Source organism: Canis lupus, chromosome 20 (assembly GCF_003254725.2).
Source record: "Canis lupus dingo isolate Sandy chromosome 20, ASM325472v2, whole genome shotgun sequence".
Classification (NCBI taxonomy): domain Eukaryota; kingdom Metazoa; phylum Chordata; class Mammalia; order Carnivora; family Canidae; genus Canis; species Canis lupus.
The window spans coordinates 38,291,784-38,309,901 of record NC_064262.1 but is presented as its reverse complement, the minus strand read 5'-3'; the positions used below and the strand labels follow the sequence as shown (position 1 = coordinate 38,309,901).

The 18,118-nt window shown below is 40.3% G+C and overlaps 1 protein-coding gene across 8 annotated transcripts in view; it reads left to right on the top strand.

The window, feature by feature from the left end:
• The window catches only part of RAD54L2 (RAD54 like 2), a 126,148-nt gene that overhangs the window by 44,186 nt on the left and 63,844 nt on the right, over positions 1 to 18,118 (top strand). For 7 of the 8 annotated variants that reach the window (XM_025456021.3, XM_035702443.2, XM_025456022.3 and 4 more), the window contains one exon: positions 3,915 to 4,107. In XM_025456021.3, the coding sequence (XP_025311806.1) occupies positions 3,969 to 4,107 (139 nt within the window). In that variant the 5' untranslated portion in view covers positions 3,915 to 3,968. Of the gene's footprint in view, positions 1 to 3,914; positions 4,108 to 18,118 lie in introns of those variants that run through there. The other variant, XM_025456023.3, reaches the window with a different exon arrangement.

Sequence of the window (18,118 nt, the reverse complement as noted above, 5' to 3'; positions counted from 1 at the left end):
GGAACCCTCTTGCACTGTTGGTGGGAATGTGAACTGGTACAGCCATTTTCCAAAACTGTGTGGAGGTTCCTCGAAGAGATAAAAATAGAGCTACCTTATGACCCAGCAATTGCACTGCTGGGGATTTACCCCAAAGATACAGATGCAGTGAAACTCTGGGACACCTGCACCCCGATGTTTATAGCAGCAATGTCCACAACAGCCAAACTATGGAAGGAGCCTCGGTGTCCATCGAAAGATGAATGGATAAAGAAGATGTGGTATATGTATGCAATGGAATATTACTCAGCCATTAGAAGCAACAAATACCCACCATTTGCTTCAACGTGGATGGAACTGGAGGGTATTATGTTGAGTGAAGTAAGTCAATTGGAGAAGGACAAACATTGTATGGTTTCATTCATTCAGGGGATATAAAAAATAGTGAAAGGGATTAAAGGGGAAAGGAGAGAAAATGAGTGGGAAATATCAGAGAGGGTGACAGAACATGAGAGACTCCTAACTGGGAAACGAACAGGGGGTGGTGGAATGGGAGGTGGGCGGAGGGAAGGGGTGACTGGGTGATGGGGCACTGTGAGGGGCACTTGATGGGATGTGCACTGGGTGTTATACTATATGTTGGCAAGTCGAACTCCAATTAAAAAATATACCACAAAAACAAAAAGTTAAAAAAAAAAGATTGCTATAAAGAGCTGGAAAGGGATTGGCTGTGGGTTTCTTCATAATTACAGCCTCCTTTAGTAAACCCAATATATTAAACTATAGACATTAACATATTACTTAGAGATTGAATATTTACTTTTCCGAGTGGTTCTTTTTAGAGCTTCTTTAAATAGCTAGTTCTCCAGTTTCATTAAAATAGAATTTGATTCCCAGAATTTGCTTTGTAGGAATACAGGTCCTCATTAAGGTACAGCATACCCATAATCTCTCCTAGAGTTCCTATTCCCTGGAGATTGAGACAGAGTTTTACATGGGTTGAGGAGCAAATGAGGGAGATGCATTTTTGCCTTACCAACTTTTTTCCTTATGTCTGCTTAACAGTTCTACTGAGAGTTAATTTCTTGAATCAGGGCTGCCTTCTTTGTGTTTGAAAGACTGTACTGACTTGGAAGTGTTCGTATGTGTAGGTGGAGCTCCATAGAGACAGAATGTAATTGACTGCGGTGCTGCCGGCCAGGATCAGCTTTTCCCCTGCTGTTTTCCCTTTGTTACTTTCTTGAAAGAGATCAGTAACAGCAAAACCTGCCCCTTAAGTAGTTGGTGTGATTCTGAAGAGTAAAGAATTCATTGTGTCATCTCTGTAAAGAAATTTGGTGGTTCAAAGAAGGTAGGGAAAGAAAATAACCAATTTTGGTGGGACTTAAGAAATCCATCACTTCTAGTGTATTCTCCGTTTTGGGCATCTGATCACCTGGGTATTGTTTTAAAGTGTCCTGGGTTTTTGTGTGTTTTTTTTTTTTAATTTAAATTTTAATTTATTTTTTATTCATGAGAAACTCAGAGAGAGAGGCAGAGACATAGGCAGAGAGAGAAGCACGTTCCATACAGGGAGCCCGATGAGGGACTTGATCCCGGGACTCCAGGATCACGCCCTAGGCAGAAGGCAGATGCTCAACCACTGAGCCCCCCAGGCGTCTCCAAAGTGTCCTGTTTTTAAAATGTTTTGAGTAGGAGTCTGGACCAATGTCTCATATTCTAATAGTATGTGTGGTTGTTGATGTTTAAGTGATATTTGCTTCTATCAGGAGCTTGGGGCTGAGGTTTTTGAAGATATTAACTGGGGGCTTACAGGAGGCGTCTCCTTGTTGCTGTTTACATCTAAGTGATTGTCATTCTTTCACTACTACACAATTTCTTCTCTAAAATGACAGGCATTCAGATTACTTAAAGGTACTGGCTAATTAAAAATTGTCCTCTAAAAGCTACTCCATAATCAGGCAAACACGCTGTAAGCAAAACACTTATCTCAAGCAGTGTAGGATGAACCAGAGGGGTTATGCTGATTACAAACATTGACTTCCACACAGAGTAGCTGCTGTTGAATTATCATCATACACATATTCAGAATAAATTTCACTTCCAAAGCTGATGACATCTAATTGATTTACTGCTTCCTTTCTAAAACTTAATGAACTTAAAGACATAAGATAATTATTCCCTCAGAAATTTGGAATATGCTTTGTTATTCAGTGAATACATTAGTTATATTAATTTGTATTTGTGGAACACCTTTCTTTCCTCTGCCTTAACACCCTTTGTAGGTGTTTTTGGAAGTATGCTATTAACGAGAAAATTTAAATTTTATTACTAAATCATGTTTCAGCTGTTTTTTTTGCTTTCATTTCCTTGAGAGGCTAAGTACATGATCCATCAGTACACACAACATTCGTAATTCCTATGGTTGTTAACTAAACAGTCTTAAATTTAAATTCTAGTTTTCCAGAACTCTAAGGATTCAGTTTACTTCATTTTGTTTCTATCTTCTTAGGAGAATGTAAAAGTTCTGTTTCAAATTGTGTCTGGACCTTAATAAGAGATTTCAGTTCTGGAATAGTTTTTGTGTTGAATAATTAGAGACTTGTGTTTTGGTTTTTATTTTGGGAGAAGGGAGGAATTTTAGGATAACCTGATTGTGGATGTGGTTGTCTGTAGCAGTTTGTCTTAGAAAAGATTATTTATTTTGTGCTCCTCCCCCACATTTCATTATGGAAAATTTGAAATATATAGAATAATTGAAATAATTGGTCAGTGAATCTTTATGTTAACATTTTGCTAATGTTTGCTCTATGACAAAGCAGTTTGTCTAGCTTTCTCTTTATCTTGTTGTGTTCCCTCTCAAGGAGAAATGACCTTTATAGCTAATAGTAAAGTAGAGCAAGTGAGAGAGACAGACAGACATGCATACTACCTGGCACATAGTAGACATAATAGAGCAAATTGACAAATGAGGGAGTGAATGTGAATGAATGAATGATCTGAATAGGACATGCTTCCATCTCCAGGATACAAAGAAACAGTTCCCACTTAGTCCCCTGCCCTTAGTGGTTTCTTTTGGGTCTGCAGTTGAGAAACCACAGAAGGCAAACCACTTTGCCGGGTAGCCCATGTGAAGGTCAGCATGGTCAAGTATGGTTACTGGAGTTCAGAAAAGGGAATTGATTCCAGAAGACTAGGGGCAGTTGACCAAGACTTCTTGGAAGAAATGGAGCTGGAACCGGGATAAGAGATAGGGCAGGGCCTCAGAGTAGAGATGGTTATAGGAGCCTGAAGCTCCCCACATACTTAGGAAGAATGGCAGTGTGGTGCCTGCTAGATGCCCTCCATCCAGGTGATAGGAGAGTGTACTATCTTCTAGGTAGTGCACTAAGGCAGCTCCAGGCAGGACCCACTCCCTGTTCCCTGAGTACTCTCAGTTACTCTCACTCCAGGGCTCTGCCCTTGCTGCTCACTCTGCCTGGAACACACTCCCTCCAGATGTCTGTGTGGCGCCCTCTGGCCTCTGATCTCCTTCTGGCATAGACCAACCCCCAACATAATTTTTTGTGCTTCCTATTGTGTCCCCAAAGCCTAGTATAGTGTCTGTGATTAAATATCCTTAATGTATATATATATGTGTATGGATATATCAAGATATGAAGAATTGGTGCTCAGGAAATTGAAGGAATGAAGAAATGGAAATTCTGAGACATAGAGTGCGTTTGTTTTTTCACTTTAAAATATTTTCTTAAAAATTTTTTTTTCTTGTCCAAGCACCTAAGAGAAGCTTGAGCTGGCAGAGTCCCCAAAACATGTATCAGTGTCAGTGCACTTGTGAAGAAGGTTGAAATTCATCCTTGGCATTTTCTCTTTGAAAGATTCCTGTTCCTAAGTGAAGTGCTTGGTGATTCTGATGCCTCTTGTCCTCCTTCCAGGACCCCTGTGGTGGACCATGAGTCGGTAATGCCCACTGAGGACCTCTGGGAGCCATGTCAGACGAATCCGCCTCAGGGAGCGATCCAGACCTGGACCCGGACGTGGAGCTGGAGGATGCGGAAGAGGAGGAGGAGGAGGAGGAGGTGGCAGTGGAGGAGCACGGCAGGGATGATGCGGAAGACCTACTAGATGGTAAGTGGCTCTTAGTGAGTGACATAGATGGCCTTATCTTTTCTTGTCATGGGTTTTTTTTGCTGGGAGAGCATGGTATTTTCACTTGGATTTCTTAGGTCATCTCTTGTGAGAAGGCAGAGACTGGTAACAGCAACAGTTAACCCATATGCTGTTTTTCAGGAAATGGATTGTCCTATATAGGCTTCACTTTAGTGCTGGAAGAAACATTAGTGTTTAACTTGTCTTTGACAGATGTGCAGGTTCAGATCCAAAGATTTGAGAGTGAAGCATTCTTGCCCAAGTCATAGAGGAGTCAATGGCAGAGTCCTTGTGGTGAGACTTTGTGGTCTGGGGTCATGGATTCATCAGGTGGCCATAGGCAGGCATGGGGGTAACCATGAGTTTCCTGAAATTATAATTCTTCTTGTATGGACATGAGGGGATTATGTGGAGAGAGATTCTCGGATGGTAAGTTCACCACTCCAGAAAGTTTATTGCATCTCCTGTGGTGCTGCTTTGCTTTTCAGTCACTACCAGTAACTGTAAATTGCTCCTAAGGGGAGAGAACTGCACCTCCATAGCTAGTAGACCCTCTGGACTCCTATTTGGCCACCCTTTCCTTTGCCCCCAACTTGTTGAAGTGCCATTGACTTTTTCTTTTCATCTTCGGTCTAATGTCAGGTCATCTGGCCAGCCACAAGGCTTCTCAATTAATTCTAGCCTTTCATGACATAGGATTTAGTTGTTTGTAAGCTTCCTATTGACTGAGGAATAGTTTTTGTCTGTTTATAACAAACCACCTTGGTAGAACTGAGCATTGCAGGAGCCTAGGAAAATATGCTACTACTCTTCTCCAGATTCAAAAAGAATGAACATTGGTCCTTTTTCTTTGCTGAAGTACTATGTTCAGTTCTCATTCATCCTAACAGATGTCATATGGTTCGGGGATCAGTTTTCCCTCATTTATACTGTTTAGGAGTCTCTGCTCCATTTCCACTTCATTGCTGGGAGAGAAATTACCATTTTAATTTATTTTTTTCCTGATATGGTTTGCTATACACTGCTAGTTTGTTCAGTTGGAGTCTCCCTAACTGGTTCTGTAGTTCCTTTCTATAAAGTAGAATAAATAGAAATAGGGGAGGATAGTGCTGGAGGGGTACACCATCAGACTATCTTACTTGGCTCTCATGGTTCTTAAGATGGCATTAGAGTTCCCAGGTGTCTGCATCACTTTTTGCTTTTTATCATTTGGGTTCTCAGAATTATATTTTCAGGCACCCCCTAGAATCTTGTCAAGTTTAAATTGGATTTTAGATGCTCCTGATGGGTATAATCGATATATACACGCTGTCTTCTATCTTGGCTTCTTGGAATTCTGTTTTCCTTGTTAGATTCTTAATTATTAAAAAAAAAAGTCATGCTTCTGTGGACTTTATTATTATTTATTTAGAAGTGGTGAGAATGTAATTGTGGTTTGTTTCAGAATAGTATAGCTATGTAACTGGAGTGTTTCTGTTTTTCTTTTTGTTTTTATTTTATTTATTTATTTTAAAAAGATTTTATTTATTTATTCATGAGAGACGCAGAGAGAAAGAGAGAGAGAGGCAGAGACACAGCAGAGGGAGAACAAGGCTCCATGCAGGGAGCCCAACATGGGACTCTAGGATTATGCCCTGGGCTGAAGGCGGCGCTAAACTGCTGAGCCACCCAGGCTGCCCTGTTTTTTGTTTTTAAAGATTTTATTTATTTGAGAGAGAGAGCATGAGAAAGCATGAATGAGGTGGTGGAGAGAAGGAGAAGCAGGCTCCTGCTGAGCAAGGAGCCGGACACAGGGCTCGATCCTAGGACCCTAGAATCATGACCTGAGCTGAAGGCAGACACTTAGCCAACTGAGCCACCCAAGTGCCCCATGACTGGAGTTTTTAAAAAAGAATAAATATATAATTCTCAGATGAGATGATTTTTTAACATTTCAAATGAATTATTTTATTACTTATGAAGTTCAGAGTCTTAAAAAATATATTCCATAGGTACTGTCTTCTTCTCTTGCTCTGCTGGGGTATTTCACTTCTTGGAATTTGATCAATTTTTGATGTTTCACAGTAGTTTTCGAGCTCTAATCATCCAGTCACTCCCAAATAGAAGTGATACTTCTGTTACTTGTGGCAACTCTTCCTCTGTTTTAGAGCTTGTAGTTTTCCTGGTTCTCTCAAAATTGAATACTGCAATTTTGCTGAACATCTGAGACCTGCCTATTTTTTCAGTCTTGCCCTTCCTGCCTTGGCTTGCTGGTCATCCCACAGTCTTAATGGGTAGAGCAGCAAGCTATTCTAAAATTAGAAATAGCTATGAATAGTCTTAGCTGGTATAATGTGATGTGGCCTTTTGTTCTCTTAGAGCAGTGTTTCTCAACCTGGGATGATTTTGCCTCCCAGGGGACAATTTACAATGTCTGAAAACAGTTTTGACTGTGATGACTTCTGGAAGGTAAGGGAAGGATGCTACTGGCATCTTGTGGGCAGAGACCAGGGATGTTGCTAAGCATCCTACATTGCATAGGAAAACTCCATCCTACACATAACTGTTGTCCTCAAATATCAGTAGTGCTGAGGTTGAGAAATCCTTTCCTTTTGAAGGAAAAGGAAAAGACCCTTCAGCTCCTTTTTTTTTTTTTTTAAGTTTCATCTCTATTGGATGACAATAACTTACTTTTATAGGCTTCCTCCTCATTTACACAAACATTGAATAATTCTACTAATGTTTTTAAAAACTGTCCTTTGACTTTCGTGATTCCCTCTATTTGTGTTTGATTTCTTTGTAACCTCTACTTTATAATATTCTTTCTTCTACTTCATTAGGGTTTATTTAACAGTACTTTCAAACTTCTTTTTTTTTAAGATTTTATTTATTTATTTATTTATTTTCTTTTTTTTTTAATTTTTATTTATTTATGATAGTCACACGGGGAGAGAGAGAGAGAGAGGCAGAGACATAGGCAGAGGGAGAAGCAGGCTTCATGCGCTGGGAGCCAGACGTGGGATTCGATCCCGGGTCTCCAGGATCGCGCCCTGGGCCAAAGGCAGGCGCTAAACCGCTGCGCCACCCAGGGATCCCTATTTATTTATTTTTAAGATTTTATTTTTTATTTATTAATGAGAGGCACAGAGAGAGAGAGAGAGAGAGAGGCAGAGACACAGGCAGAGGGAGAAGCAGGCTCCATGCAGGGAGCCTGACGTGGGACTCGATCCCGGGTCTCCAGGATCAGGCCCTGGACTAAAGGCGGCGCTAAACCGCTGAGTCACCAGGGCTGCCAGATTTTATTTATTTATCATGTGAAACAGAGAGAGAGAGAGAGAGGCAGAGACACAGGCAGAGGGAGAAGCAGGCTCCATGCAGGGAGCCTGACGTGGGACTCGATCTCTGGTCTCCAGGATCACGCCCTGGGTTGAAGGTGGTGCTAAACCATTGAGCCACCCAGGCTGCCCACTTTCAAACTTTTTAAGGATGAGCTTACCAGGGCACCTCTGTGGTGCAGTTGGTTAAGCGCCCAACTCTTGGTTTTGGCTTAGGTCATGATTTCAGGGTCATGATACTGAACCCCACATCAGCTCTGTACTCACTAGGGAGTCTGCTTGAGATTCTCTCTGCCCTTTTCCCTGCCACTCCTGCTTGTGCTTTCTTGCTTACTCTCAAATGAATAAATAAATCTTAAAGAATGTGCTTATGTTTTTTTCCTAATAAAAACAATTAAAACTGTAAATTTCCCTCTTAAGTACTGCTTTAGTTCATCGTCTCACAGCATTTTAGCACACTTTATCCTACTTGATTATCTTGATAATCCTGTGTGTTAGGTAGGGCAGATATACTTTAGAGATGAGATTGAGGCTCAGAAAAGCAAATGGCTCACTCAGTATAACTTTGGCAGAAAATGACAAACTGGGCCTTTGGTTTCCAAAGTGGTGCTCCTTTTTCAAACCCATGCTACTTCTGAGACTATAGATTCATGTAATTACCTTGCCTGTGATGGGTTGCTTTCTCTCTCAATTTGTGCTTTTAGGAGAGAGGTTGATTGGTAATACTGCTGACTAGACATGAGAGGATAATTAGAAGTAATAGCATGAGTAAAGGCATAGTAGAAGGGCAAGTATGACATATGCTAAAGAATGATGACCTATCTTATTTGGTATAGAACTGGTTACACATTAGAGGGATGACCAGAGTGAGACTGGAGTGATAGCCTGGAATCAAGTTAGGGAGGAGTTAGAATTTGTTTTAAAGGCAGCATGGGAAAAACAAAATAAAGGCAACATTGAATTGATGGAAGTTTTTACAGAAGAACATTCATTAGACCTTTAATTTTTAGGAATGTTATTTAGCAGTGTACAGAAGAGATGGCTTGTAGATAGTAAAGACCAATTAGGTCTGTGGTAGCACTTAAGGTAGTACTTTCTACCTTTAGATAGAAAGGTTAGTGAGTATTTGAACTGTTGGGGTCACTTCACCCCATAGGAGGAGTAAAAGGTCAGAGTTGTTCTGGTGGAATTCATAGGACTTGGTGACTTATTGCATATGTGGGGCAAGTTGAAGATCGAACAGGTAAAACTTGGGAGGATGATGAAATCTATACAAACGTGGGAAGAATGGGATAGATAGGTAGTGGGTGAGGGAGTTAGAGATATTTTTAGCTTTGCTATGTTAAGTTAGGGCATTGACTCCCTTTGATACTGATCTTTGAATGTTGACATGTGGGATAGCAGTCTGAGAACATGGAGGCTTTGGCTTTAGGGGAGCAGCACCCTGATTTTGTCTTTAAAAAGGTGGGGAGAGGGCCGCTGGGTGGCTCAGTGGTTGAGCATCTGTCTTTGGCTCAGGGCGTGATACCAAGGTCCTGGAATAGAGTCCCGCATTGGGCTCCCTGCACAGAGCCTGCTTCTCCCTCTGCCAATATCTCTGCCTCTTTCTCTGTATTTCTCATGAATAAATAAATAAAATCTTTTTAAAAAGAGTGGGGAGAAGACTGCTTTCCATTTCTAACATATTGGGGGACTATGGCATGTTGTAAGACATTTTGGATTGGTTTTTCATTCCCATTTTTTTCTCCTAATGTCTGTGTGGATTTTCTCTATTCTTTTGGAATGGTGGGAGAAATTAGATGGCAGCACCTTTAGGGTCTATCATTATCAGAGGCAGAAGTTCACAACCTGGTGCTTCTGGAGATGGCTAAGTGGCTCATTTGGTTAAATGTCTGCCTTTGGCTTGTGTCATGATCCTGGGGTCCTGGGATCGAGCCCTGAGTCGGGTTCTCTGCTCACCTGGGAGTCTGCTTCTCACTCTCCCTTGCTACCCCTCCATGCTTTGTGCTCTCTCTCTCTTTCACATAAATAAAATATATTTTTTTAAGATTTTATTTATTTATTCATGAGTGACATAGAGAGTGAGGCAGAGACAGGTAGAGGGACCAGTAGACTCCCTGCAGGGAGCCTGATGTGGGACTTGATCCTGGGACTCCAGGATCACACCTAGAGCTGAAGGCAAACGCTCAACCACTGAGCCACCCAGGCATCTCAATAAATAAAATCTTTAAAAACAAAAAAAACCTGGTGCCTCTGGAATTGACTTTCCTTATGAAATGTGGTTTTTCTGGCTTGGTATTTTTTTCTAGCTCAGCTTTAGGTCCAATATCTTATCCCAGATAAGATACTTTGAAATATTTAGATGAAGGAAACTCCTAGAATAATTTAGCTTTTATAAAAAAAGATTTTTCAGTTTTTTTTTTTTTTTTTTAAGATTTTACTTATTTATTCATGAGAGACACACAGAGAGAGAGAGAGAGGGGCAGAGACAGAGGCAGAGGGAGAAACAGGCTCCATGCAGGAAGCCCGATGTGGGGACTTGATCCCGGGACCCTGGGATCACGTCCTGAGCTAAAGGCAGACGCTCAACTGCTGAGCCACCCAGGTGTCCCTCAGTTGCTGTTTAATGTGTGTTTTAGTGGATGTGAAAGTAAGACATGGCTTGTTCATGTCACGGAGTCCTATGTTTACTTAGCTTTGTAAAGAGATCTTCCTTTGCCTTGGTGGTTTGTTGGCACATTTGTTTTCCTCAGCGTCACTCCACTCTAAGCCTATAGTAGATTCTTCCTTTCATGGCTTTGGCAACCACAAGTGATAGAGTTTAGATCAAGAGGTATTTCCAAGTGTTTTCCCATCTATACAAATGGCAAAAATCTTAACATCAGTTTCCCCAAGGTAGCTTTTTGTAACCCTTCAGCAGGGAGACATGGGAAAGAAACCTGAACCTAAATATGCCCTAAAGGTTTGGTGAGTGGAGGAGATGCTTAAAATTAAAGATATTTATTAAATAAGAACTTGTATTTCTTGTTAACATTCACCTGGATTAATGGATCCAGTTCCTAATTTTGCTTGTTCTCCAGGTGCATGATGAATCTTAGTTAATAATATGATTCCCCCTTCCACTACCACTTGCACTTCTTGTAGGCTACCTTTATTCTTGTGAAATATTTGCAAGGAAAAGCCAGAAGCCCCACTTCTTTCCTATGGTATTTTTACTTTATTACCTGTGTCAGTTTCTCCAGCCTTTGCCTGGTTCTCTAGCAGGGTTCTGGGGCTACCACTGCCCTTTTCTTCTGAGAGCATTCTACTCATTGAAGCTCTTTGGCCCATGTTGTGAGCAGCCTTCTTAAGCTAAGAGAAGAGTAGGGTTTTTCTAAAGGAGTTTTACCAGAGAACAAACCAAAGCCCTAGCCAAAAACTGCAGACTAAGAACTTCCTGGTTATTCTAAGAATGATTGTTTGCTGAAGAGTTTTATTTCCAAACTTGGTTCCTTGGGTTGTGGTAGGCATATTGGAAGTTTATGGAGCTTCAGGATGAACATGATAGAACTTGTTGGAGTGCCAATTTTATCAGGAGATTGGGGGGAATGGTGTTGGGGCTTGAGGGTTAGTACTTTAACTGGTAAGGAATTAAAAACATTTTTGTAATGAAAATTAGGCATAGAAACTAGAATTAATATGCATTTTTAAAGTAAAATAGGATTTTTTTCAAATAAATTTTAGAGTAGAGTTTGAATGGTACCCTGACAGTCCCAAAAGGATAAGAACGTTTTCTGCAGGCATTTAGGAACACCTCAGTGGAAACATTTGACAAGTCCTAGTTTACATTAGTCAAGATCTGGGCACAGACTGCCTTGATGGGTACATCTTTTTAGAATGTGAAGGCCTTTTTCTTCTTCTTTTTTTTTCTTTTTCGTTTTATTCTTGTCCATTTTACATGGCATATCAGGGTACTGAGATCCTGGAATTGCAGTTAGATATATTTCTTCTGGAACCTGCTTCATAGCCATCTTGTTGACAGAAAGCTAACTCTGGCCTCAGGCTGACCTTCTTCATCTTGTATCATTGGGTAGGGAAGGCTGATCTCCTTCTCAACCCCTAGATCTCTGACTCTCCTGCAGGGAGTTTGCTTTTTGCTTTTTCTCTGACCCCTTTCTGTTTCTCCTCTTTGCTTACAATGTAAAGAATCAGGGGTAAAATGTTCTAGGCAGAGGGCCAGGGCAAAGGCCCTGGTTGAGAATAAATTTGCTTGTTTAAGAATCAGGAATGTAGAGGCCATGGTGGCTGGAGCTTAGAGTAAAGGCCAGAGTGGTCTGGGATGACAATAGGCAGGTCCCTCAGCAGGTAGGGCCAGTGGTGGCAGTTTGAGATATACTTGGAAGCCCAGGTTTATTTGTTTGGGTCTTAGTCATTGCTCTTTCAGATCCTCACTGTGAGTTCTGGACATATCAGTAAATGGTTAACACCCTGCAGTAAAAGTCATGCTCTCTGAGCAGCTGGAAGTGCAAGAACTGTGGGAGAACTTCCAGAAATTTGTACTAAGATCAGAATGTGTGGTTTTATTTCATAAAGAATTGCACCTGGGAGGAATGGTTTCAGCAATCTAATGGGAGTCCTACCCAATGTTTTTTCCCTCATATGGAAGCCCCCAGAGCCCTTCACAAGGCAGCATAGGTTAATGGAAAACTATAAAGTTTGCACCATTTATTATGGTCTTTCTGTCACATTAAATATCCTTATTTTGTTTTTTTTTTAATTTTTAAATTTTTTTTTATTTATTTATGATAGAGAGAGAGAGAGAGAGAGGCAGAGACATAGGCAGAGGGAGAAGCAGGCTCCATGCACCGGGAGCCCGATATGGGATTCGATCCCGGGTCTCCAGGATCGCGCCCTGGGCCAAAGGCAGGCGCCAAACCGCTGCGCCACCCAGGGATCCCAAATATCCTTATTTTGAACCTAGATTTATTTTCTAAGAATAGTGTTAAAGAAACATTATGGATGCTATGATTGCCTAATGTCCTAGATCCTTCTTTAGAGAATGTGGCTAGAATTTGGATAATATTTCAAAATCTGTAATGCCAAGTGGCTTGTTGACTTTACTATTTTTTTTTTTGTGATTTATGTGTTTGTTTGTTTGTTTGTTTTTACTTTACTATTTAATAACTGTGACCATGAGTAATATTTGCTTTATTCGGTAAATTTTGGAAATACAAAATATTATAAAGGACACAAAATCACTCATAATTCCTTCAGCCAGAGATAGCAAGATATTTTGTCATAGTTTTTGCTGTCTTTTTGCTATGCAAATATGTATTTTTACAAAACTAGAATGCTATTGTGTATCCCTTTTTATGTGTGCCATTTAAAATTCTTCAGAATTATGGTGGCTTTGTAATTCCATGATATTCCACTTATTTTTACTTTTCTGTTTATATTTTAAAAAAAAAGTAAAAGTAAAAAGAACGGTGGTTGGACAGCTGGGGTAGCTCAACGGTTTAGCACCGCCCTTCAGCCCAGGGTGTGATCCTGGAGACCTGGGATCAAGTCCCACATCGGGCTCCCCGCAGGGAGCCTGCTTCTCCCTCTGCCTGTATCTCTGCCCCTCTCTCTCTGTGTCTATCATGAATAAATAAATAAAATCTTTAAAAAAAAAAAAAAAAAGAACTGTGATCGCCAGGGCTTTAGAGGGGAGGGAGGGGTGAGTTGGTAGAGCACAGGGGATTTTTAGGGCAGTGAAACTACTCTGTATGATACTATAATGATAGATACATGTCATTATGTATTTGTCCAAACCCATAAAATGTACAACATCAAGAGTGAACCCTAATGTAAACTATGGGTTTTGGGTAATAATGATGTGACAGTGTAGGTTCATCCACTGTAACAAATGGACCACTCTGCTGGGCAATATTGATAATGGGGCATGGGATCAGAGACTCTCAATGCAGAGAATAAAGGATAGCCTTCCCCCCCCCATACACATACCGCGGGAGACCCTTAACCCTCAAACCCCATCTCCCCTCGCCTGTCTCAGTGCCTGAGATGCCACCATTTGCACCCCCTTTCTGGTTAAGATAGTGACTCCTTATTTTACTGCAAACATGTTTGTATTTCTCATGAAGCCATTGTCCGTCCTGAGGAAAGCTGGCTGGCTCAGCTCCTCATCAGTTAGCATTAGAGCTGTGGCCCAGGGGCTGGTGGGGGTGGTTTGGTGAGGAGCAGATACTGACCTCATTGTGCCCTGACATTGCTGTACCCTTTACATGGAGAGAAGAGGCTCAAGGTCTCAACCGGGAATAAAAATAGGTTCTCCGGGGGCAAAAAAAAAAAAGGCTATGCGAGTGTTAGGGCAGGGATATATGGTAAATCTTTGTATCTTCCTCTCAGTTTTGCTGTGAACCTAAAACTCTGGGAATATCCTGTGCCTCCAGTCTTTTACCCAGTGTTTTCAGCTTCCATTTATGATTCCTACCTACATACTTTCTTAATATGGTAGCTGCAAAATGGTGACTTACCTGATTCTGTTTCCTTCTACATTTATTTGTATTTTTCAGTAAAGATGAGTTTTCCCTCTTCACTTTATTTTTTATCATCATCATCATTATTATTATTTTAGAAATACCTGTAGGGTCTCAGATCCTTTTTTTAAAAAATTCAATGTGATAGAGGCATCTGGGTGGCTGAGTTGGTTGGGTGGCTGAGTGGGTTATGTGTCTGACTTCGTCTCAGGTCATGATCTCAGGGTCCTGGGATTGAGCCCTGTGTCGGGCTCCATGCTCAGTGGGGAGTCTCCCTATCTCTCTTGCTCTGTCCCTCCCGCTGCTTAAATAAATACATAAAATCTGTAAAAAAGATTTCAGAGTGATAGAATCCATTCTGTTGTTTATTTTGATGCTCAAATTGTCCTAGATTTGGCTAGTGGGAGCGTGAGTGTGTTCCAGGTAACTTCAGTGTTCTTTGACATGTTTCCTACAATTTATGAACACTACCTTTTCTTTCTGGCACAGCAGTGTTCCAGGCCTACCTTGTATTTTCTCTATTCCAACCTGGAAATTGGCTTTTTCTCCAAAGATTCCTGGTTTCTTTTAGAAGGAAATGGTACTGAGAAACCAAGATCTGGGCTATACATGTGTTCAGTACTTCTGGGATATCGTTGATTGTAGGTTCTTTTTTTTTTTAATATTTTATTCATTTATTCATGTGAGACACACAGAGAGAGGCAGAGACATAGGTAGAGGGAGAAGCAGGCTCCCTGCAGGGAGCCTGATGCAGGACTCGATCATAGGACCCTGGGATCATGCCCTGAGCTGAAGGTAGACGCCAACCACTGAGCCACTCACACATCCCTGATTGTAGGTTCTTTTGGTCTGTAGAGCTAGGAAATACGTTTATTTTAAAAATTGTGTTCATGAACAATGCTCTAAATTTTAATCCTTCTCCCATTCCGTATCTGAAGTCCCTTCTCTCATGGTGAGAACCTGGTTCTCAGTAGCATCAGTGTATTTTTTCACTTGCTTGGTTTTACGGTAGACTCAAAATAGTTTCAGATAGTTCCGTTACAGACAATAAATCTAAAGTTCAATAGTGTGTTTTTTTTTTTTCTTTGCAGTTTTTTTTTTTTTTCTTTTAATATATCCCACTTAAGCTGTATAGTCAGGGTACTGTATATTGGATTTTTGTTTTTTTCCAGCTTTATTGAGGTTTAATTGTATGGTATGTATATACCCTTAAAACTCTCATCAAAATCAAGATAATGAGCATATTCATTACCCCTGAAAGTTTCCTTATTCCCTTTTGAATTCCTTCCTTTTTTTTGCCCTGAACCCTGTCCCTGTTGAAGCACTGATCTGCTTTCTGTCCTTATTGGTTATACTTTCTAGAATTTTGGTATAATTGAAACCATGTAGGGTATTCATTCTCTTTTGGGGCATTGGGCCTCTTTCACCTAGCATAATTATTTTAAGATTCATCTATGTTGTGTATATCAATTGTTCATTTCTTTTAATTGCTGCATAGTATTCCATTGTATGGGTATACCCCAGTTTATCTATTCCCTGTGGGTTCTCCCTCCCTGCCTCCCTCCTTCCATCTTTCTTTCCTTTTTGTTTTGTGCTATTATAATTAAAACCATTATGAACATTCATATATAAGCCTTTGTATGGATATGTGCTTTCATTTTACTTGAATGATGGTTTTTGTCATCTCTATTAGCTATCCAAGTCATGGGGAATCAGAACTGAGAATTGAATGTAATGACATTTTGCTAGAGACTTCTCTTTAGATGTTCAGTGAATAAGATTTTTTTTTTTTTGAATAAGATTATTTATCTCTCTGAGGTCCAAATGACTATTCTCCAGCCCACCAACCACCATCTATTTATAAGACTCTTAGAGTAGGCTATTAAATGCATTTGTTGAAATGAAATTTTTTTAAAAAGATTTTATTTATTTATTTGAGAGAGAACATGAGCAAGGTGAGGGAGAACATGAGCAAGGTGAGGGCAGAGGGAGAAGCAGGCTCCCCGCTAGCAGGGATCCAGACATGGGTCTTGATCCTAGCATCCTGGGATCATGACCTGAACTGAAGGCAGACACTTAATTGACTGAGCCATCCAGGCACCCGAAATGAAGTTTTTGTGAGAAAGGTACCTAATAGAGTCTTTTAGGAGTCAAATTATGTAAAAAATCTGTGTAGTCCAGTGAGTTTCAATGCCTAAAAGAGTGGCAGGTTGCAAAGAGAGCAGAGGACATTAGGAGTGCAATACAGTGTGCAAGAGTGGCAGGGGAAAGGAATGCATTCACTTAGTCATTCAGTAATATTTATTGAGCACTTACTCTTTGTTAAGCATTGTCATGGGCATTGAAAATATAACAGGGGATAACATTGCCTCTACACATGGGATTTTTATTCATTAGGTAGAAAAGATATTGCATTCATTTTATGTAGCATGGTCAAGAAGGACCTCACTTGAACTGGTGATTTTTGAGTGAGCCATGAAGGAAGTTAGGGGGCTAGTCTGGTGATTGTCTAGGGAAAAAGCATTCCAGAGAGGTAGGATAGCAAGATCAAAGATCCAAAGGCAGGAGCTTTCTCAGTGTGTGAGAGGAACAACAAGGGAGCCATGGTAGCTGAAGCAGAATATGTCTGGATGAGAGGCTAGCCTTGGGATCAGACCGTGTGGGGCATTATTATGTGAGATGGGAGCTACTAGAAGGTTTGGGCAGAGGAATGAGATCTGGTCTAGGTTTTAAAAGATCACTGTGATTGATATGTAGGGAATAGGCTAAAGGAGATAAGGGCAAAAGGCAGAGAGACAAACTAGGAGGATACTGCAAGATCCAGGCAAGAGGTGATTGGTGGCTTGATGGTTAGTAGTTAGATTCTGGATATGTTTTAAAGATAGAGCAATAGGGTTTGTTGATAAAGTGAATATAGATTGTGTGAAAGAGAAGACAAGGATGGATTCCAAAGTTTTTGGACTGAACAACTTGAAGATGCCATTTGCTGAGCTTGGGAAGATTGAGGGAGAGGAACAGATTGGGGACAGACAAAGCCTCGTTTTGGAGACATGTTAAATTTGATAAGTTGAGATATCTAGAAGGCAGTTAGATTATGGAGTTGAAGTTCAGAGGAGAACTCTACATTGAAGATAAAAACATGGGATATATCTGTGTATAAATATATATCATGGGACAGGATGAGATCATCCCAGAAATAAGAGAAGTTGAGAAAAGTGGTCTGAGTGACTAAGTGCTAGGCACTCAGTGGTGGGGAGGGGGATGAAGATGGTCTAGGAAACAAGACTGAGGAGAAATGGCCACTGAGGTTGTAGAAAAGAGAAAATTGCTATGGTAGCCCCCCAAAAAAATTATTTCAAGGAGGAAGTGATTAACTGTGTCAAAGTCTAGCAATAGCCAGAGTACTATGAGGAATAAGAATTGACTGTTGAAAAAAAAAAAAAAAAAAAGAATTGACTGTTGGATATTTGCAATTTTCATAAATTAATCAATGTGATACATCACATCAATTAAGAGAAAGGATAAAAATTGTATCATCATTTCAGTAGATGCAGAAAAAGTACATCCATTCATGATAAAAAACACTCAATAAGGTAGGTTTAGAGGGAACATACCTCAACATAATAAAGGCTTTATATGAAAAACCCAGAGCCAACATCATTATCAGTGGGGAAAAAAACTGAGAATTTTTCCCCTAGGATCAGGAACAAGACAAGGATGTACACTCTATTTTTGTTCAACATATTCCTGGAAGTTCTTGCCACAGCAGACAACAAAAGAAATAAAAGGCATCCACATCAGTAAGGAAGAAATAAAACTTCCAGTATTTGTAGATGACATGATTATATATATAGAAAACCCTAAAGACTCCACCAAAAATTACTAGAACTGATAAATGAATTCAGTAAGGTCACAGGATACAAAATCAATATACAGAAATCTGTTGGATTTCCATACACTGATAAAAAAGCAGCAGAAAGAGAAATTAAGAAAATAGTCCCATTTACAGTTGCACCAAAAATAGTAAAATACCTGGGAATAAACATAACCAAAGAGGTAAAAGTAAAAGACTTGTATTCTGAAAACTATAAAATATTGATGAAAGAAATTGGGATCCCTGGGTGGCGCAGCGGTTTGGCGCCTGCCTTTGGCCCAGGG